Raw genomic sequence first — 24,696 nt, 5'->3', positions numbered from 1 at the left:
TACTTCAAACAAAACACTGTTTGTTAAAGTTAAGGAAATAGTTATTTGTGCATCTAGTGAGCGAAGTGAGCAATTGCCTCACTCGGGAGAAATACTCACGAGCCGTAGGCAAGTGAGGAATGGTTTCTCGAGTGAGGCGATTGCACTTTGCACTCGAGTTGCATATTATATTTTTCCTACAGTAACCATAAAACAAATAAATTGGTAAAGAAACGTGTCTTCACGTTGCAAATCTGGAGTGAGCAAAGCTATTAGAGTGAGACAATGTTAACATGTGATGAGCGAATTGGCCACTTTGCTTTCTCAAATCAGTGAGAGGACATGTATATTGTTGAGTAACTGTATAAAAAGTTACATTTTTACAAATTTAAAGTGATAAGTGTTAATTTACGTTTACAATTTCCCTAAGGGTATAAACGAATGTATATTGTTACCACAGGTATATACAGGTACATACATTGTTTAGTACATAGAATTATATTGTGCATGAAATATAGATATAAATATTCCAATTAATATAATAATGTTTTTACTAAAATAATCTGATGTTTTGGTGCATTGAAATAGAAAAAAAAATTCCATGGTAAAATATATAAAAAGTTTAGTTTTTCTTAAAATAGCATGTAACTGTTTATATATGTCACTGTTCTATACAGCAAATAATATTACAACGAGGAATGACTTTTTCATCTAGTATTAATTTTGTCTAGCAAGCTTTCATGTAACTTAACTCAAGTTGCTTAGAATATATTGTATTATGCTATGAAATAATGGGAATACAATTATCAGTTACCTAATTTAATAATTCATATTATGAATTTTTTTCTTAGCTTTTTAAAATTGTTATGATGATTGTCAATAAAATACCTGGTGAATTATCAAAATCTATATTGTGAACTGTTTGAAGTTATTTTATGTAAATTAAAACATCTTACAACAATGTATTTCTTTTTGTAGTTAATATGTATGTCTACCACACTATATTGGAAATAAAATAAACATTGGTCCCCAACGCTTATTTGAAATTATTTAAAGTGTTTTCTTTTATTTCTACAAAATTGTTAATGCTGTTTTATTTTTTCAATGAAATACTTACAAATTACAACCTTAGACTGTATAGCATTTTAACAAGGAAAAATTCTGCTCAGCTCACACATCCGTGATTTTCATCGTTGCATGAGTGATTCCCTTTCGTACCCAACACAGTCAAAGTACATTGTTATGACAAAGTTAAGAGATGTCTATGTGGTTTTATGGTAGCTTGCTGCTCACACATTGTTTCGGTTGGTAATATTAAAAAGTAAGTTTTCTACTGAATGTGCGAAATAACCATCTCTCGTGATCACCGAATGCTTATACATAAAGCAGACTTAATCTAATTTACACATTTCTTTAACTATTTAGAATATTTTGTGTCTTAGATTTTACCATTATTCTTCTATGTCAGGGGCTGCTTAAACTCAGGTTATGTCGCAGGTTATTTCAGGTTATGGTGCACAGGTATATTAATATTGTTTAAACTAGCTGCACGCAATTTTCGTAGAATTCTATTATGTATGTTCCCCACGAAATTAATATATTTTTATAATAACATGTTTTCCTCCATGTAGCCTGAAAACTTGTAAAACTATTTGAAACCATGCCAACAAAAAACAAAAACATTGTTATCACAGGGAATAAACGTAAATTCAGATAAGCTACAAAAACCCTTGTCAATTTTTGTATTTCTGAAATAAGCTTTTCTTACATTGGCAATAACGTCCTATTCCTATAGGTAGACCTCCAGTTTTGACCGTATTACGAGTAAATACTTTTGTAAAGAAAATCATGTATGTATTTACGTGTTTTTGATATTTCCATTTTAATTAATTTACAAGTTAACTTTAACATTTATATATGATGGTTAGTGAAAATTTAAATGGCTCTGTTTTCTGTTTACAGGTCTCAAACGTTTAATTATCGAATTTTACATGTTAAATACAAATTAAGTAGAATCCTTAAATAGTAATTCCGTACGATTATACATATTCCTTGAGTTTTGATAAGTACAAAAACTTACTATGATCAACGAATACTTTAAAACGGTTATGCTCTGTGTACAAACTATTTTTCCCTGCTTCCAATTTTAGGAGATTTTTCCATTAATGAACTTTTTCGATTACAAACTTCCTTTTTTTAACTTCACACAAGAGTAGTTTTTCTCTATGCATTTCAATCTGTAGACTTATTTTACGAAATTTTGCTACATAATAAAATCCACAGATTGTTACTAGTAAAAATCTATTTCAAAATTACGATCCTATAGGATTATACAGCTTTGAACTACCTATTAATAAGAGGTGTAATTTCTACATCAGTGATTTAGGCTTCCTCCTTTTCAAACTAAAAGTAGCTAAAAGATCAAATGTAGTGCAAACAGTTATAACAATGATGGATCTTACTAGTTGAAGATGTTTGCAGATAATTCAAGTAGATTGCATGTTAGGGGAAGTCGATAGCGATATTGATGATTGTAGTGCCTTCCTAATATGGCGCGTGGTAGTCACGAATCCTTGTCAGCAGAAGTATGCTAGTATACACGAATCCGTCTGTTATATTTTCAGCACATGATCTTTGACGTATTACTTATCTAAAATCTGAAATACCACTAGAATCAACTGAATCAGTGAACAGTTGTATCTTAGCAATTATAGAATTTATGATTAACACTATCAAGTACTGTTTAAAGGAATTGCTTCTAACGCAGTGTTCTGTCTCACCAATCTTGTGTGTGAAAATTCCACAAAATTGATGAAAATATCATTGCTTATTAAATTTTACCAAACTGCCTGTATTATTTGACCTATCCCAAAATTCCATGCTATTTTCTACTGGTCAATCAATAATGGCCACGTTTGTTGTAGTTTCTTTGTAGCAATATCAAAGGCCCGAGTTGTAGGTGAAAATAGTTGTTATTTATAATTTAACATGGTAAGAATTAGTTTAATGACGTTATATTGTATTTGACTTTGAGGACTGTCAATAGGTTAAGGCTACATTGAGCTCCCGTTCAAATCTGAGACAAATTACGTATATATTTTATTATCTACTATTCTCTACTATAGGATGTTTAGTTTACCTTAATTGACGTACAGCTTGATTTTATTTTTGGTTGACGGCCTCTTTTAACCTTGCATTTGCTCTTCCACATAGACTAACTGCACGTGCGTAAAACGTATCCAGCAAAGCAAGGGGTGACAGATACAGTACGAAGAAGAACTGTACTGATATAGTAGTTTACGCAACGATTGCGTTAAGTGAGTCTTTACGACACGAGTAGAAAATTTAAGGCACGAGCCTTGGCGAGTGCCTTAAAAACTTCTACGAGTGTCGTAAAGACTATTAACGCGAGTTGCGTACACTACTTTACCTACGACCGTTTTTTAATTACTATCAATCTGGATTTAATTACTAACAATCACTAATGATAACTTTTTAGAGAGGTTATGTTTTCGTGTATTGTCATTGCCACTGAAAGTGATGCAACGACTTGTTGTATAATCAGCTGATTTCCTGTAATTACGTGTTTGTTAAACTTCGTTAAATATTACATTGCTAGCAGCATTCTTACCATATATAATATTGTATCAGGTACAATTCGGCAAATATTTCATTTATTTTTGGACTTCCAACAACTTAATTAAGAATACGCGAGTATCAACATGAACAAGTCGGATCAACAATTAAATTGGTCAACTGATCAGCTGATCAGCTGATTAGTTGACGTTTGAAGCATTACAATTTTAATTCTTTTCTCTCAATACTTGAACCTCATTGGTCCGTTACCTGTGTGGATATGAGAAAACTATGCGGATATGAAATGAAACTATGCGGATATGAAAGTAAACAGCTGTAAAGTGAAACTTTTTAATTCTAAGAACTGGACTGAAATGGCTACTTTAAAAAACGGTCGTAGGTAAAAATGTTTGCGGCAGTGAGTAGGATCCGAACCCACGACATCGCTGTCTTGGGCCCGAGGTCCACGACGCTACCGACTCAACTGAATTTCATTTGGCGATTGGAATGTCCTAAGGTTATTAGAAATTATTAACTGAATATTCCAGGAATTAAAAGCTACAACTCCAGGACTTAAAGCATAAAACTGACATTACTACTACATTACTACATTCATAATGAATTTATTGCTTAAAGTAACAACATACAATATTATTAAAATGTATTTTTGTTGGCATATGCTTTATTTTTATCAGATAAAAAATTATATTCAGATTCAGATTTGATTATTAACCACTTACCAATTCAATAAGTATTGTCATGCGGAAGAAATGTGCAATAGAATACAACTCAAAATATTGCAAATCAATTCAAATTCAAGAGATCCAGATTACAAACAAATATGTAAAGACTAGCCCTCATAAAAGTATATGTATCATTCAAAAACTGTTAAAGGAAAAAATTTAAAAGTTACTGTATACTGTAAAACATACTAATTTATATGTGAAAATGAAATAAATAAATAACAGGGACCTAATCAAAATGAACAACATGCAAAATAGAAACTTACCACTAAAAAAGATTAATTAAATGTAGGTCAGCACAACCTATATCAGTTAACAAAAATAGCTTTTACTTTTTCAACCCAATAAATATTTGTTATAATAACACCCGAAAGAAAAGCACAGCTAACCCTTTATTTAAATACATTAAAATATCAACATGAAATTAATATACAACAAATATCATCAGCACTGTCAGTAACCAACAATAATGCTCAGCACGGTGATACCAGCGCATCCTGTGGAGATTGTCGGAATCAGCAGAGTTGTCTACGCGCAGATACATCTAGCGCTCAGCAGACAGTCTGTGCGCGACGTTGGTACAGTCTCCATCGTCTACAACAGTCCATATTATCTTTACGTGTATGCGTTGCGTGAGACCACTAACTACTTTGCAAGATCACTTCACATTGCGTGAGTTCGCAATGACTTACCGTGCTACCTTCGGTGACAAGGACATGGTTAATCTATCCCGGCGATTCCCCTATCGGCAGGATCAGTAAGGATGTTATCAATGACCTTCAGGATCCTGATCGGATTACTTCTCATCCTTGGGACGCAAGGTAATTTTAAGTGTAAAATTTGAAAATCATATAATTTTAATGTATAAATTCTTGATTTCCAACAAAAGAATTGAATTATTTTTATTGATGGTGATACTGTAAATATAAACTTAATATGGATTTAATATAGTAAACATTTGGACGAACGTAAAAACTTGAATCAAAATATTACTCTGAGAATACATTTTATGGTTAAATGTAAGTAAAATAACGATTATCATACCTTAGATTTTACTACAAATAAATAGTGTATAAAATATGCCTTATATTAATTTCTCGATGTCTCATTATTCGTATTTACCCCACTCAATAAAATAAAGCTTCAGGGTATGTACTCGGTATCACCTCATTGTAGTGGCCATTTGAAACACTCCAATATTGAATATTGACATTCCAGTTTAGCCGCTCTTCAACTTATCGAGTAGTAGAGGCTTCTGTTTATTTGAAAAATTATAAATACGTGTTTAATGTTTGCAAAATGTAAGAAAATTCAGCATCATTTAATAAATCAATATTACTTGATAGTGAATTTCTATAAACCATTAAAATATACGTTTAATCCCCATGTGTGATGGAAATGCTTACATTGCAAATAAACCCCTTGAAAAAGTACTACTATAATCTCATCTACTTAGGTCCTTAAAATGATTGTAATAAGTAAATATATCTGCATTCTAGCTCTTAAAGTTCTATTTTACGTTACTATTAATTGAATATTTGAGTTCCTTACTCGACAAACGTAAAATTGTAGCAATTTATATGCTTTAACAACCAAGCAAATAGTTCAAATTAGTATTCAGCAGACGTATTTTTTGAAAGTAGCTACCTACTAATATTTACCGACAAATATCTAACTAAGTAGATACTAAGTTTATCTAATACATATATCTATTTAGACTCCTAGTCTTAAGAGCTGCTGCTATTTTATAGATTTGTTACAGCTGTACATTGCTTTAGGGTCCCAAAAAAGTTTGTATACCAATGCTGTTCAAAAATTGTTGCCTATATGATCTAACTATTTTTAAATTTGGTACCTTTTTCAGCAGGGTATACTTGATTAATCGATAAATTAGCCCATGACAACCATGAGAACATTTTACTTAAGGGAGGGAGAAGGGTAAAATTGAACCTGAAGAATCCTTTTTGAGTTTTCTTACTCATACTTTTTTACATCATATATTCAACGTAGTTAACGCTTTTAATTGGTATAATTTCCTAATGCACTTCGTTTTTCTCCCATAACAATTATTGTAGTTCTTCGTTATCTCCTATGGATAATGAACTATTCGCTATCTGTCACAAGTTGAATTTTAGGCTTTTTTGTCCCAGAACGTATACACTAGCCCGGGATTGTATTTCATATTACTTCAGGCCAGACCTAGGGGTTGTGGCATTATCACTTACATCAAATCCATTGGCGAATTTGTGGGATTCTAACCCAATACCTCAGGCACCAAAGTCCTGCGCTCTTATTCCACATGGTATGCTGGTGTAATATTGGTTTTATTTTGAACCTGTTTGGTGAACTGTCAGTGAAACCATGGACTAAGTGCTCCAGGGTTGCTGCAACTGGGGATTTTCATTGTTAGCGCACACATAAAGTCTAATCGACAACTAAGCTGACATAATGTTGCAAACATGGAAAGGAAATATCTTTTTAAAATACCTAGTTTGGAATTAGGTACAATGTATTCATACTCGTATATTGTTCCTTAGCTTCACATAATGTCCAACTAATTTAAACAAAGTTCTAGTTAGATTTGCAAATATGAACATTTACTCACTAAAATCCACGAGTCTCAAAGTTGTAGAACCCAGGTTAAAACGATCCATGTTAACAGGTCACATTGATGTATGAAATATCTGCACACACTTGATTGTAAAATGTTGCCGTTGCAATTAATCTCCATGCTAAATGCAATAGCATTACCCAGTGTCATACAGTATTTAAGGCAATCGCGACATGAGGTAGTTCATTATATTCAGCTATAAACACATTAAGCGCTCGCTTGGAGCGTAATGTGCTAAATCTACGTTGCCAGATTAGTTTATACTGTATGAACGATACTGCCAGCAATACATTCACAGCTGTGTTACATTCATGTTCGATATTGCAGCATTGTCACTGTTTTAACGGTTGTTGATTATTTTCTATGGTCTGTTGTGCTTTATCAATTTATGTGCTCTATGTGTTGTTTGATTATCACTACAACGATTACATCCCCGGTAACACATTATACAAATGATTTTAAAAAGAAGAAAGAAATAATTTTCCTGAACAAAAAAATACTAAACAGGAGAATATAGTGTTGAAATGAGAAGTGTACCTTTGACTTACTAAGTAAACAATCTAATTTACAGGTCATTGCTTCTATATTTTAAAATTGCCATTTATAAAGAGTTAGTTTGAAGTCTTAACGGGATATGGTTGACTGATACGGCTGAATTATATGGCCACTATTTAGTAGTTAGCCTATTAGGTTAGTGTCTCAGACCTCAACAGGAGAGGGACATGATCGATTCCCGGCATATCCAAAAACTTTTAAAATATTTTTGAAGTAAAGATTGAACTTTCTGTCCTTAAAAGCGTTTGTGGCTTGTCATAAAATGCTAAACATAAGCCAAGAAGTTTGTGAGCTACCGGGTTAAACGTATTTCAAAGGTAATTTCCAATAAAATGAGCAAAAGGCTATAAAGAACTTTAGTTAATCTACGAAAATATAATGTAGTGAAAACCGTAAAAACCCATTTTCTATACGATTTATTCTTTCAAAAACAATAGGACAAATTTTTAAAACTGTTGCAGTTTTAACGATTACCATCACAAAGTGTAATTACAATTTTTAAAATAAATTGACTTGATGGCAAACCTGTTTATACATAATAATTAAAAGTATTTTGAAAAAATATATCGTGATGATTATATTTTCGGTTCATAATTTTTTTAATAATTCGTATTGTGATAAACCTAAACTAATTTTATTGTGCATTGACTGTTATTTCTATTTAAATATTAGGCCTATTTATTATATAATATATAACTTATGTTCATTTTGAACTTAGTTAGCCCTGGCATTATAGTAAGTATCATTTCAGAGCAAATCATAGTAAAAAACTTGTGTTTTCCCTTTCAAAAATGTTTAAGTATATTAAATGCATTAATGTTAACTGTACACTACAATAAAATAGGTATACATCGATAAAAACAATAAAAATTGGTTGATAACTAACAAAGTATTAACAGTTTTAAAACTACTCAAAACGACCTTTTTAACATTACCATGGATATTATAGCAGCAAATTTTATTTTATTCTATTGTGTGAGTTTTAGGATCCATGCGGAGGTCGGTAATGCAGTACATAAGTTCGCGGAGTTCCCGATAGATGGATCTGCCTGGTCAATTCGTCACAATTCGAATTTGCATGTCCCGTATAGTAATGAAAAATATAGCCTACATTAAAAATCTGTCCTGTGTACTTCTCTGTAGTAGTTTTTATCTCTTAGAGAAATCTACGTTTTCACTATATATTTCCTTGTTTATTTTTTTAGGCGTTCTTCACCACTGACAACACCTTTTGAGTTTCATCTATTATATTATTACACAACACTTTTGGATGTACCTACTGCAAAGAGATAATCTAAGACTATAGTCAAAAACAATTTTATCGTTATATATTTGCAGTTTATTAACGTAACGATTTGTTTAGTGTAGCTTATTATTATTGTACCTAATTTATTTATTGACTGAATAAAATAGGATAGATTCAATAATATTCTAGCAAATATTGAGGAAGTGTATACAACCACTGACTATTGGATACAGTAGTTTCAAACGTTTACAACTTCATTTTAGCTTCTGCAAACTATTTCTTCTGTGAACATGTTATCCAATGATGAGGATTAAACATTATAAGGGGAATGGGTTAACTTTGTTCGTAGTGATGGTAAACGGGACCTTATACCATGAACCTCCGGGGTCCTCATATGAGCTCCAAAACTGTGGGGACTAATACCCATTACGTCTTATATTGGATGGATAAATACTGCACGAAACCCAAATACAAAATGGTTTTTAACACTAAACAAGTGCTATTTATAACCATTTACTATACACAGAATATTTTCTGTTATAGTCAATGTTATAACCTTCTTCTATTACGCAATAAACTGAACTGTAAGCAACTGTAAGTAAGACTCTTTATACGAGACATAAAAACATCATAATATTATGACAACGGGACAATGCAGTTGTATGTAGGTCACTGGAGTTTTCTACTATGTAGATTCTACAATGAGAGGAAAAATACGCTGTTTCCTAAGAGCACAAAAACCTTTTATCTTAAGGAGGTTTATCTTAAGGGCAAGAGATCTGAGATATTCCAAGTACTACGAGTACTCTTGCTCAACCTCAACACTAATGAAAACTACCTACAATTTCAGATTAGGCATCATACTACTCAAATGGAAAATAACATACAAATGGAACCTTTACACATGAAGCAAACTACCTGGATTGAGATATATAGTGCTTCGTTGTTTGTTATAATTTCTCCGCAGAAACAATATAACTGCAAAACGAAAAACATTAGCTACATAAGATGGATGTTGGCTGTATACAGGCTGGATAGGATTGGATTGAAAATGTCACCTTTCTCAGCGTAAAACCATATTTAAAATAGAATGTAGATTTACTCAGTATAAAAATACCATATAATAGAAATACATATCTTATTAAACAACACATTCGAAATAAAATATACTTTACCATCAGTAATGGTATAGTATAACTTTTTTTTATCTAACGGTAAATAATTTTAACAAATTTTGCTAAAAGTGTCTTAAAGTTTTTCGAAAATAGAATCAGTAAAAAATTATAAATTGAAACTACGAGTTCAATTGCAAATGAATATAGAGAAAATTGGGTAAATATATATATATAGAGTCAGTAAAATTGTCAATTTAACATCATAAATGATTTACTAGGCTATAACTTAAAAGGAAAAAAAATTTATTCATACATGTTTTTTCATCCGATGGCAAATACATACACATGTTAAGGCTTAAAATAAAACTTCATTTCCAAGTTATAAAATATTATGTATACATAAAAAATGTATTTCCTTATATATATGTATCATAATAATTTGTTTGTTTGGTTTATTAAAAGAAGTGTATACATTTAAAATGTAGGCTAAATAATATTTTAGGGCGTATAACATATATAAAATATACACAAATATCCGATTCCATTATATCGTAATGTAGTGTCATTTTTTTTTATAAAAAACAAACAACTAATTGTATCGTCTAGCATTTAAAATGTTTTTATATCTTACAAATTACACTTTAGTTAACTCGTTAAAAATTAAACACAAGCCATAAAATATCCTTCATCTTAAAAAGTAGCAGTTGACAAAATAATGTATTCTCTTTCCTCGCTTAAGTAGCTATAAATATTAGGTTACTTGGATTTAGCCAACAAGCCAGCGAAAGATGTTTTCCTCCAGCAATTTTCGTCAAAAGGTTATTTAAGATTTTTAGTGAATTATAAAATTTCTTTTAACATATTACTAAACTCTTTCTGAACAGTAGAAAATATCTGTTGTCACTGACAATACATACAAAACGTGTACACATTCTAAAATATATTCAAACTATCTTATTCTGCTATATTATCTTCTTTGTAGTGTATCTTTCAAAAAACTAATATTTTTAAGATACTAAATGTGTATGTTATAAGGTATAGGGGCATCGGTATTGGGATTACAATTTTTATGTAATTTTAAATACCCCCTTGAACTACGTATTGCTAGGCATGTATAATACGCCATTTTAAATTGTATGGTTAAATATAAATTGAATAGGGCTTGGAAAAATCCCACCATTGTTTCCCCTCAATAGTAAGTAAAATTAATTTATTTCATTTTCATTACACAACGTAGAATTTAATTTACGTTAAATTACTTTTGTAATTTTCTTCATTGTTTGCATGGTTGTACAATGTTTATAAGAAAAAGAAAATAATTGAATGCTTTGGATGGACTTAACTGGCAAGAGAACGGATCCTTCAATAATGATACTTGGTTTTGAGCGTAAACGTGTAAGACAAATGACTGCATCTGGTCTGGGCCTGTGGGAAACAGATTATATGGCGTGTCAAGCTCAGAATCTTCATTTGCTGGTAATGTTCTTTTAATCTACTCATTTAACCAGCTAGAATAACAATTGACACAACCACAACGTATAAAAAGTGAGTTCAATGTCCCTTACTCCCTACTTTTTTGAAACGGTATAGTTAGAACTTTTAAACCCCGTACATCCTTGTTGAAACTAAATATCTTGTTTTTTTTTTCATGAGTTCATTAACTCTCCACCTCAAATGGGGTCCGGTCCACCAGGAGTAAGCAGAGATTCTTAAATGTTGGCTTAGGTAGACATGTACATGTAATTGAAGGTCTTTGTTGGTAGAATACAATGCCGTAAATTTGACCTCAAAAGAACAATTGAGTAAAAAATGGCAGCCGTTTTTAAGATTCAAAATGGCAGATTAAGGAAAATGTCGAACGGTTGCCACTTTGACTCGGTTGTACAATGTATATTGGAGATCCGGTTAGTGGCATTGTATCCTACTAACGTATACAAGTATTAAATAATTCCTCGTAATTTAGGGATATTTATTTATTTATTTTAAAATACACAAAATTAAAACATATTGCGATTCAGCATGGTTACCAATTGAAAACGCGTTTTAAACGAATTCACTATATAAGAAGAGTTTTATATCTAGATGGTTAGAAGTAGTATTATGTTACTAATAATATGGATATGAATTAAAAACTAGGATAGTTTTAAAGAATAAATAATAACAATAGGCTACTTAAATTACACATATGCGTATTAAATTATAAAACATTTAAATACTTTGAAATTAACTTCACGTCAATTTATTTGTTTTCACCACACTATGATGTCTTTAGCGGTTTTACATGCGTCAATTGGTGGATGAAAGTTACGTTTTGCTGGCCATGCCAGCTGTCGTCGTCATTTGGCGACCGAGTATGTGTTTACGTCCCTAGAGCCGCAAAATCAGCTGCCTATTTACTTTCTTAAAACATGAATGCTTATTAAATACACAATCAGTAATATAGCATTTCAATAGAATTGTTTTATTTTTACCACTGCCTAGCAACAATCTATTATAATTTTTGCTGATTCCTCAAATTATTTTTTTACATAACCTTAAATTTTTAGTTGTGTTGACTAGCAGTGTGCATTATTATTGTGGTGAATATTAATAATAGGATAGAGTGTGTTGAAAAATATCGTTCGTACCAGGGACTGAAATGGTTTTGCAGCTCCCGATCATTTTAAGTTCTCGGACTAAAAAAATATCTCGAAACAGCAAAACCTCATTTTTGGCCCTAGGTACGAAATATGGCTATTTCAAACGCAGTAGTATTTTATTTTTTCTTGAAAGCTGTAATATTATTATTCATATTTAACTAAAGACCTAAACGTGTTACACATTGAAATGTTACGAAGTAAAAACAGAATTTAAATGTATAAACAGGTATATATCATGGATGTAGATATATAAACAGATAATAATTATGATTTGAAATATAACTATACAAAGACGGGTACAAGACATTATAAGGTTAACCGTCTGTTAGTTCTGAATACTTAACCCTCCTCCCTCTTTTAAGACTTAAATATTTTGTTAGTCTCAAAGAAGGCTAATTAGTCTGCATATTAAAAAAGGTTTTGATAACCCCAATTACCCTTTTACTCGGGTTCGCGCTAAATATTTAGGTACAATAAGGGTTTAAATCTTTCACATACACGTAGAAATTATCATTATAAATCTCGTATTAATTTACACAAATGTCTTCACGCAAAATTCAAGATCCCTAGTTATTTTACCTTACTCTTCAAACAATAGTTGGTTAGACATTTAGAAAAGAGAAAAGGAAATGTCTTGGAGGATAATGCCAAATGTTCCCGAACGAGCATTTTTTGGGTTGAAGTTCCAAATATAAACTTACATTTAGGTATACATTAGTTTAACAGTCTTCGTATTATTATTGATTAAGAAACCTAGAGTTATTAACCTTTATCTAGAACGAACTCTAAGCGATTTCAAATTTGTCTAATCTAATACTACTTTTGTAGAAAATGTATAAAGCCGTTGTCCGATTTCTTCAATTTGTTTTATAGACAACTAGCTGGCCCAACAGACGTCGTCCTGTCCTAATGTGGTTTTATGTCAAATGCTTGTTCATTTTCAAGATCCTGGTTGAAGTTCGTTAGCTGCGCTCACTCACCTTTTGGTTGCAAATTAGCTGTTGTCATAAATAAAAAAAAAATAATCGTGCTGCACCCTGTTGGAAAACTCAGTAACTTTTTAATGCTATTGAACATCACAAAATCAAATTGCTTAGTTGAACCAGCTGTTAAGTTTCTTTAATTCCATTTAAATATGAGTAATCATAAGGTTAACATGGGAAACTCCAGAGCCACTGGGGCGGAGCCCTTTTGACGGATCTGCACCAAACCTCACACAAACCATCCTTGAATAATGCTTAATGATGCCTGAAAGTTTCATTACAATCTGTCGAGCGGTTTCGGAGTCCATAAAGGACAAACAAACATTCATACATACAACCAAACATACATTGGATTTTATATATATATAGATAAAACCAAGTAAACGAGTATTATTGATTGCTACTCTTTTATAACATAACCTAACTATTCGGATTGTCAACCCGATAATCTCTCAATACCGCGAGTGGTGCTATGAGATTAAACTTGATAATTAGCACTGATACATTAACCTCCAACTCAAAAGGTTTAACGATAAGGTAATTGTAGAAACATTGATTTAAAGCAGACTAAGTAATATGGATCTTGTAATATTTATAGTTACAATTTAGCAAATTTATGATTACAAATATTCGTAAAACTTTGTTTGTATATTTATAAATTATTAAAATAAAGAAAATAGAAACAGCGATGATTTTATGTTTTTATTTTCTATTTCAACCAATAAGCATTTGTTACACATTTTTGTTGTTTCCCAGTATGTTCTGGCTCAAACCAATATCACAAGTTCAAAATAAAACAAGATAGGTAAGATAACCATACTGAATGACATTTAAAGACTTCAAATTATCTAAGGTTTTTCTGTATTTAGGATTCAGTTTATACAGGCTATAGCTTAGCACAAGCAATGAAAATATATGTCAACTAAAATTGAACACCACTCAAAAAACATTGTAATCTGCTTACAAAGTTTAAATGTTCAATAATATTCAGAAGCCAAACAGTTTATTTTATTAAATCAAGTTAAACATGTGAAACATTTCTGTTCGATTGAGTTCCTACATTTTTACCATTGTAACAAGCGAAAAATTACATTTGTATCGTTTGTTACATAATTTATCTAAAAATCGCCCCTATTAAAAACTGAGGTCCTAATTATGTACCGCATAACTGATCAGTATTGTATAGTCTTTAAAATAGGACAAATGAATGTATACGTTTTTTTACAAAAAAAAGTTATATTGTTTACGTAGCGAAACCATACTTTAAATACCTAAAGTCGTGAACCACTCAATAATTAATTAGCATAGCAATCTTAATTAAATTACAGATTTAATACAATTATATATTTATCAGACAGTCGTTACTTTCATAAAACTTTTTATTGTAGTACAAATTTATAGCACTTTATCTACCTATACAAAATACGTTAGGCAATTCAGAGTGTACGAATTTAAAGGTATCGAACTTAACATTTCGTGCGTAGGAGAGCTATAAATTTTCTTATCAGGTTTAAGGAGGAATTGCACAAGACGGAACACTGATAAAGCTCTTACATTGTTACTTCCATTTTACCTAAGGTTTTGGCAAATAACAATAAAATTCTAAATAAAATTCATTAAATTACAATGATCATCACTAGGCTATCGAACATTATTATGATGAGAATTACAATTCTTAGATTTAATTTTTGTTAAAAAATGTACGCAATAGTAAAAAAAAAATATAATTTAAACTAAGGAGGTGTGTAACTATTTTCTTATAACATTTCATTATAAATAACACATAATAAATATAAAATAGGGTTGACTAGAATAAAGTCTTACTGTCTTTAAAGTTTTCTAAACATAGTGCTATATAATAGCTTAACGTATTTTAACGTCATATCGTAACAACATTTTTACAAAAAGTTGACAAAGAGCTCAATTTTTACTATACTATAGATCCTACTATAATAATTTTAGTTAAACGTATCTTTTTTTAGTTAAACGTATCTTTTTCCTCAATTTGTTTGAGCTGAACGTTGGCTTTAAATGTTTAAACAGAACTCTTCTAGTTAAAGTGGTTGAAGATATTATTTATTCCTTTTCCCCCAACTTCTAAGGTGATTATAATAAGGTTAGTTGTCAAATAAGTAATGGATAATTTAGATTTGTCTACAATGGAAAGTTTTGCAGACTAAATACGATACAAAATACCGTAAACGTACAAAAAAACAACAACCAAGTCTTAGAAAAATAAATATAGTATATAAAAACTTAAAAAAGAAAAATCAGGAAATTATAGATTATGGTTAGTTAGGTGGAAGTAGAATGTCATAGTGACTTGAAAATTTTACCGGCAATAAATACGTTTAAAGAGCCATTTTAACACTAGAGTAGGCAATATTTTAAATAATCAAAAATAAACAATAACAAAATATTTTTGTGCACTATAAAAAGAGTACTTGCAAACTGTTCGTAATATGTACATTTGCTATGCATTGTAAAATTTCACAACTTTCTTTCAGATTGTAATTAAAATGAAATTCAAAGAACTCGATAGATGGTGAGCATTGAATTTAAAAATCTACCCATAATAAGAGGGTGGAAAATGTTTTGCCTATTTATCTTTCCAATTGTTAATAGTGTAAATTAAAATATACAAACCATTTGCAAAAAATTATTAATAGAGACAGAATAAAATTGTAGTCCCTCATAATCCTTTGACATTAAAGAACTTGTACTAACAGATATTAAGATAAATATCTACTGCGCTTGAATGACTACGTAAAATACTGTTCTTAAAAACCGTGTTTAATTAATTAGCGTTAGTAAAGAGAGGAACGGAGGGAAAATTACAGGACGGAGGCGGTAGACGGCGTCATCTTGGACTAATGTCTTACGTCACGAGATAGCTGGGTGCTTCTTGTATAAGAGAAAGTTTTGAGAAAATCGTACGTAATTTTTCGATTTATAGCTCACTACAACGAATGGTTATGCCATGTAATTGAACGAGTAAGACAACGTTGCTTGATTACCTTGTTGAATATTTTGTTGCTAATGTAGGTTTTATTCGCTAAGCAAGTTTGCTTATAATCCAGTAAATTTGTATTTAAATTTACTCATAGCGAGAAAGTTTTGGGGTAGTTTTGATTTTTTCCATTTCTTATGTATTTTGGGGTGCTGAATCCGAATCTGAGGTTTGTCAACAAAAATTCTTGACGCAACATTGACAAAAATGAGAAAGATATGGAAAAAATGATATTTTTTGTAATATTTAGCTTATAACTCACAAACTATCAACTTTTTGTTATTAGTCTATATTATAAAAATTAAAGTACACAAAATTTGCTACAAAATGTACCCCTAATGTGATAACCTCCGATGAACCGTTTAGGCTCCAGAGCTATTTTAACATTGGAACATTTTGTGTTAGTTTTTAAATTTCTCCAATTATTCTGTCAATGACATATATTCATTGTATATGCCCAGGCAAAGGTCTTATATAAATACAAAGTGTTGAAATTGATTAATTTTGTGTTACTGAACCGTTGACAGTTTATTTAGTGTACAGAAAAGTTACACGAACTGTTGCCGTTTAAATTATCCTCACTCAGAGGGTTGTAATGAGGCAGGTTCTGGCAAACGTTTCGATGCATTATTGTTGGCAAACCTCAGATTCGGATTCAGCACCCCAAAATACATAAGAAATGGAAAAAATCAAAACTACCCCAAAACTTTCCTGGTAAAAACACAAATTAACTGAATTATTAGTTAAGTAATTCAGATATGACTGAACATAATTTATCAAATGTAAAATAATGACCATATAGCTCTAATTTACTTAAATACCAAAAAAATTCTTTAATTAGGATTTGTATATTTGGAACACATGTATCAATTATATTTAAACTATAAAATAATAAATACAGATCAAAAATATTGTATTCAAGTATGATTTTTTATAACTGGCACTTGTACTGGACTTTAGAATTTTTTTACTTTTGTACATGAAATGTATACTATTAGACTAACTACCTACTATGTATTTTGAGACCGTTGATGATTGTATGATTTGCAGTTTATTATTTATTTGCTTGACTTTATTGGACTTTAACACTGTGTTAATAAATTACTATCATACTCTTTATTCGTATACAATATTATTGGAGGTAGGAGGAAAACCACCACTGTTTCACTGTTTGATATCAATATAATCCTGAGGAAGGATATATTTAAAAGTTTACAAAGCTTTGATACAAGCTTGTTTGATGTTTAAAGCAGTTGTTATACTTTTCCCTAGCAGATTTACCAGGAAATTTACCGTGTTGTTCAACAACAATTATATTCTTAGATTTAAGATATTTCTTTGTAAATGGCCTAACATATCTTTTAATTCCATGCTGATAAAACTTTTGGTTCTTTTTTACACCCTGTATAATATGCTCCGGTCCAGAACCGTATTTCTGTAACTTCATGCTATGCCTGAAAGGTCGTGGCATTATGCATTTTATTAAAATCCATGGAATGCGCAGGATTTCAACTCAGTGACCTCAGGGACCGAACTACCACACTCCACTTTTAGATAGCTCACTCTTTCAATGTTAACATTAACAAGCAATTAGATATAATGTTTATCATCCACTTAAAGCTGTAGAGCAATAAAATAGACCAGGAGACATCTATATAGAGCTATTCGTTTAGTGCTTGAAATGTAAAGGGTGTTTTCAATGAATTGCCATCATATAAAACTTTTTTTATAATTGTGTTTTTTTAACATTTATCTTAGTGTTGATTGTAAATTATCTTTACTGACATAAATCTTGAACATAGACATACACTAATGCAGGTGATTCTTTACTATAACTCTCAAATAGAGCAATTATTGTGCCATAAAAGAGTAGATAGCATCAATTATCATATACTATATTTGCTATTTCAAACTACGATTGTCAGCATATGATTAGGGTTAAATACAATTTTACAATAGTATAATCGTATTGTATGTAGATGAAAATTTGTATTGTACTGTTGTCATACATTCATAAGATAATCCTTACCCTTAGATGCTACCATGTAAATTTGTTTTTAAAAGACTCATATTCAGATGTAACGGCCAATCTTAAACTATTCCCTTGGCATTATATTTGATAGAAGTGATATTTAATGTGAGATTAATCTGTTAGTCAAGTCCATTACCCGATCATAATATATGACTAGCATTGTGTGTCTTAGCCTCAGCATTGTTTATATAGCATGATGTATGTCATATGTGTCACCACTGTATTGAGAGCAATTGTAATTTAATCGCAATAAATTAGGTTTTGTAAAATATAATCTACTAAGAGTCAGATATTTTTTCTTAGACAACGTTTTTAAATTATGCAGACATTTAGAATGGTTAAATATCCGTAAAAACACGATTTCCGTGCAATTTTCAAACCGGCTTCAACAAATGTTTGTAGTGAGTCTTATTGTTCATAGTATATATATTAAATAAATATACACTGTTTATAGATTATAGCTATTGCCCTTACTTCATTAAATGTAAATTACTTTATAATAAAAGGGTGACAGTCAATAAGAATCATAAGAAAAATATGTTTACAACAAGTATTCTTAGTAATGCAATCGTGTTCTTAGATTCTTTGTTGTGACACAAAGGATCCAATTTAGAATGTCTTTATTGGAAGGACATCTAAGGGAAAAAACCATGCCACTGTAATGTAGGGAAATATATATACTAATTTCAAAATAAATTTATTTGAAATAAAGTGCACTTCCTTTAAAAATAGATCGTTTTCCTCAATAATGGACGAAGATAAAAACTTTCGTCCTTCAGCCACCTTGGTATGGTTTTAAATATAAAATTTACTGAATATTATCCCTACACGATGGTATTTTTAAACTGTGTATTATTAGGTTTTTGTGTGTGGATGAACCCTTCAAACATTATACACGTAAATGAAAACTAAAACAAACTATTTTTTTTAAATATGAACTATTAAATTATCACGTAATCATGGAAAACTTTCACTATCATCATATATTTTATACTAATCTGTTCACATTCGGTTTTTTTGTAGGAGTTTGTAGGAATTACAACTTTGCAGTAATTCTTTGATCTGGCTACATATCTTTTTAAGTGGATGACTATTTTCCTTAAAGGATTATAGAAGATGAATCAAGTTTTTAATTCAGTTCAAAGTATAAAATTAAATCACTGGATTACCATCGGATGTTTGTCGTAGCATTTGAAAAAATGTAATCTTAATAGTGATTTGATCGAATATTGGCGTCATAAATAATTAGACCTCTGCGCGGGCACCCAACACCCCACCTTCAAATCCGTTTAATCTCTTGTTTTGACGATGGGCATCAACCAACAATACCATGGGAACTTACATAGATGGATTTTTTTCTTTTGAGTAGTGTAATGGAAGGGGTCAAATATTGTAAAGAGGAAGTGTTTGGCAATGTTGTGTGAGTAGGCTGGTAGTGTTGTTAAACAATAACTTGTTGTGCTGACCTACTGAAAGCTGTTGCTTTAAGTAGGCCAGTGCACTTGATCAAGGGGTCAGTTTTGTGTGGAGTGGTTTGTGTGGTGCACCAGAGGACGGGGTCCTGCGGGGGAAGCTGGAGCCCAAGGCCCTTGGCCTTGGGTCCAGGTAAGACAATGTAAAAGGTTTTCAAAATTGGGGTTTAGAGTCTTTTCCAAATTGGGGGTTAAGCTACTAACTAATTTATACAGTTCCAGTCTACTCTACCTTTTTGTTTGTTAGTTTAGCTTTGTGTTCTTTGTGTTGTTTTGAGTAATTAATAAAGTTGGGTTTTGTAAGCGAGTGCTGAGTTTCATTCCTGAGCTACGTCACCCAAAGTAGCGGTAGGTATACCAATAGGAATACGACCGTTACAGTAGCTTGTTTTAAGTAAAAAAGCCCAATTTGGATTCCGAAACCACACATTACCAAGAGAGTTATTAGTTAAGTTTCACAACTATTGATCATAAAGGTTATTGCAATTTTTAATAAAATTGCTGGTGTCTGTAGTCGTATATGGAAATAACTTTGAGGGAACTCCTTAAAGATATTTCGTAAGCCTAGAAAAAATTTGTCTTAACATAAATAGACCTCAGAAGTAATAATTTGTAGTTGAATTGTTTTATGGTGACTAATTGTATTACCATAAAAATCATATTTATAAAGTTGTTTTTCGGGTAAGCAAATATAAGAATTTAAGCCTATAGATTATAAATCAAACCTTTTCCAGAATATGTATATTATTGTTATTTCTTTTAAACAAGGCTATACCATTGAGGTCATATTGTTAATTCCGTTACCAATATTTTTTGTAGCCTAGGTAAAACTTAAATAAATAATATAATTCCTAGTAAAAATCAATCACATCATATTACAAATATATAACCTAATTTATTAATATCAGGTAAAGTTATAAAAAATAATAAAACTAATTCGTTTACAGATACAATACCATTCTTATTTCATCAATGTATTATTTTTTTTTATTTAGTGTTTATTAAATACATACCTATAAACATTCATTATGCCTGGCTATAAATTAATTAATTTATCGTTTATTTATAATGTTACTCTTAGATTTTTTATTAATTATTTAGTTGTCGATTATAGCTAGTCTTTAGGCTACGAATTCCCAAATAAAAAGGGGACATCATTTATAATAGCTTATCCCAAGAAAAAATATTATTTTTTTATTTAAAATAAAAGAAAAAAAATTGTTGTTTTATCTTTAAAAGTCGCATTAACATTATACTGTATAAATTAAGTTGTATATTTACTTAAAGCACTTGTTACTCATTATGAAATTTCTATACAATAACATTATTTACAAATATTCTTTACATAAATCTAGTACGATGTAGTAATAATTTTCTTGCCTGTTAAGGTATAAAATATACACACCTGTGAGGGCAAACCAAAGAAATTATTTGTATTAATTTAGTTTTTTTTGCGATATATTTGCTATGATTATCATAAGTAATGTTATTTTAAAAATGTTTCATGATACTGCAGAAGTTGCCATAGTATGCATCTAAGTCATCTTAATATAGTATTAGTGATATCATTTCTGTCACAGTTGTTACTTATAGATATGGTGTAATTAGTAGGAAAGTTAAAATCCGAAAGGTTTCAACCTTTTAATTTAATATTGAAACATCATCTTTAATGCGTTCTATTTTTTTAAACTAAATTTTTAATAGTTTTTTAAATGTTTGTAAATTCAATTCCTCTTTTTACGCAAAAAGGTTGTTAAATTTCGTTTGTAATAAATAAGACCATAAACAACGAATAGTGGAAGGATTATTTGCCCTAATCACAACAATCAGCAGCACCTGCGAGTGCTGTTAACTGTTTGTCTTTATTAACAACAGTTTAGTTGTCACCCCTTTACCTGCGAACGGCAATTGCACAGAGAGCAGGTGTTAAATTTGCAAACGATTTGTTGCTAAACACAATTTGTTACTGTGACGTATGGGTGTAAGTTTAAAATATATTTAGTTGTAGATCGTACTTTTGATATTATTTTCACCAGCAGTTTTGCAGTTTGGCCTTCACCACTGGGCAAGAGTACTTAAGAAAATGTAGGTCTTTAAATCTACTATAAAAATCCGTATACACACAATTACCATGGATTAAACATAAAAAACATCCACAGTACTTAATTGCTTAGTTGCTTAATTTATTGAACATCTCTTTTGTATATACATTGAACTTTGTTGTACAGTTAAAACTAATAACTTAATATTGTCCATGGGAAAAGACGAACAGAAAAATCATAAACAATAAACACAATCTAAAAGCTGACTATCTTTAAAATTTTAAATGTAACCAAATTCAAACCTTTTATTGAGGTACATGCTCTTAGGAGAGGGTGTATCGAAGAACATATATTTTTGGAAATTTCCACATCAAAAAATGTTATTAAATTATGTGGTTGATAGGTGAGTGGCTTATGGTTTTCTTAAAAGTTCCGGATCGTTATTAGCTTTATGGTAGATGAATTGGCTTTTAAAACCTCTTACACTCACTATTTTCACATGCAGATACTTCATAAAACCAGCTGTAGTCCTACTTTACAGTGGTAAAAAATTAAGGCTTGCAGACATTGTGGTTTACATTTTATAATTAAATTTAATAGTTATTATTGTAGTGTTAGTTGATATGTTTGCAAAAACGTCTTACTAAACGCTAAAACAATATTAACAATGCAAATAGTAGACAAGATAGTTAGAGACAGAATCCTTAAACCAAAGTAGGAAGATAAACGGAAGATCTGATAGCTCAACACCTGGTTTCCTAACAAGGCCTTAAATTCAACCAGAGATTGTGTCAGATAAGGTTTGATACGCTAAATGCCGATATTTTAGGTATTCAGGTATTGTTTTCTTGTCTTGAATGGATTAAGAACTGACAAACAAGTTAAGATCTCACTATTCTGTGGAATTCCTTACAATCAGTAAATTCAGCGTATGCGTCTATTGTAAATGTGTTTAATTTGTCGCAATGTCTGAAGAATGTGTTGGTTTAAATTTGTATGCAAAACTGACACAGAAAATATTGCAGAACAGATACAAACAGGCATTTAAAATCTTTTAGTATAACGAACTCTTTTAAATTACGTCAAAATTGTTATCTTTTTGAATTGAAATGTTTGCTAAGTTAGAGGAAATATCGGCTTTTCATTGATGTTTCTTCAAATTGTTAATAGTCATGGCGTTTTTTACTAAAAAGTTAGAATATGTTAAGGTTTATGAGTTAAATTTTTGTAGTATTAACTTTTTCTTCATACATGTTGTATGTAAAATTTAAATGATCGATGGGGAGGCTATGCACATTGTTACTTGTGGGTTGTGCTTATCATTAGATACGGTTCGAGAGGGGAGCGAGATGGACTAGTGGTAGAGTGCGGGGCTTCATTGTCCGAGGTCCCGGGATCAAATCCCGATAATGACCACTGGATTTAATCCATGATAATGTAGCAACGATCTAGGACTTGAAATAATGTGTACAACTGGTACGGGCTAGAACTAGTGTCCTAGGATGTGTGTTAGTGGGACAGAAAGAAAAAGAAGAAAAAATGATAGAGTCACGTGACTTTTTCTCAGTAACTTCTATAAATCGTATTGTAACTTTTATTATGCTTAAAAACTCAATACTGTCGATTGAAAATGTCAATACTGTCAATACACACGTTTTTACTTTGTTCAGTTGAATGTGCGATTAGAAGCAGCGTAAAGAAAGAGAGTAAATTACAGGGCAGATAGTGGCGTTTACACAGGGCAGTACTTAAAGGCCAGAAATAGCCCGTTTATTGACTTTTCTTATAGAATAAATTTGTAATTTGTGTATTGATGTCATTAGCATTGTTTTTTTTTTTTAAGGGAACGTGCTACTATCTAACGTCAAAAATTTTATAGTATAATTAACAACTAAATATATGCATTAAATTCTGTAAGTTAATACATAAGGAACATTTTACGCAATAAAATAGAAAATAGGCGTTGGTTTTTACCTGCGAAATTTTACGTCAAACATTTCCATTATAAAGTTGAAATGCTCTTTGAAACCCACTTGTAGACCTTTGAAGTAGATTTATTTGAAGTTTGATTTATACCCAAAAGTTATCAAAATGCCAAACTGTGTTTAAGTCAGTTTCATATTTTAGTGTTTATGTACAGAGACTTAAATGTTTGTATTAAATTGTTAGAAAATATTTCTTTTTGTCTTCAAGGCATTAATGAAAAATACCATTTAAAATCGTTGACATAATCTTATACAAATGGTTAATACAATATAGTTTAACACCCTACAGCACTTTAGAGTAACATAAACAATATATATATTTTGTTGAAGCTTAGTCGTAATGAAAGGCATATGTAAAAAATACGCAATTCAACAATTACATTGATTTTACATTAATAAAGGTTGATACATATCTATTTATTGTATTTTATATAAAATCTGTTGATTCATTGTAACGTATTGATGTCAGATAGGTAAGTGGAATTAGTTTTAGCGTTGTGTTTTCCATACCAACATACATGTAATAAATGTTTTCAATGTGGAGAAATTAAGAATGAAGGTCCCATTTGTTCCAAATTACACGCAATGTCCAACAGTAATTATTTTGCCTGTAGGGGGAAGCGTGCTCTAATGTCGTCACGGGTACGACATCCTGTGTGAAAATTGGTATGGTCAGTATGATTAGCTCCATAGCAATGTAATTTCGTG

General features: G+C 30.7%; 1 protein-coding gene across 1 annotated transcript in view; it reads left to right on the top strand.

Moving 5' to 3' along the window:
* The first annotated feature begins 5,023 nt into the window (after positions 1-5,023).
* Positions 5,024-24,696, top strand: part of LOC129001443 (hemicentin-2-like) — a 568,069-nt gene continuing 548,396 nt past the window's right edge. Inside the window, exon 1 of the mRNA XM_054428717.1 lies at positions 5,024-5,119. Within this exon, the coding sequence (XP_054284692.1) occupies positions 5,062-5,119 (58 nt within the window). The 5' untranslated portion in view covers positions 5,024-5,061. The remainder of the gene's footprint in view (positions 5,120-24,696) is intronic.

This window comes from Macrosteles quadrilineatus, unplaced genomic scaffold, assembly GCF_028750875.1.
Source record: "Macrosteles quadrilineatus isolate MER2022 unplaced genomic scaffold, UCM_ALF_1.0 Scaffold_8__2_contigs__length_117827958, whole genome shotgun sequence".
Taxonomy (NCBI): domain Eukaryota; kingdom Metazoa; phylum Arthropoda; class Insecta; order Hemiptera; family Cicadellidae; genus Macrosteles; species Macrosteles quadrilineatus.
This window is presented reverse-complemented; position numbering and strand designations above follow the sequence as displayed.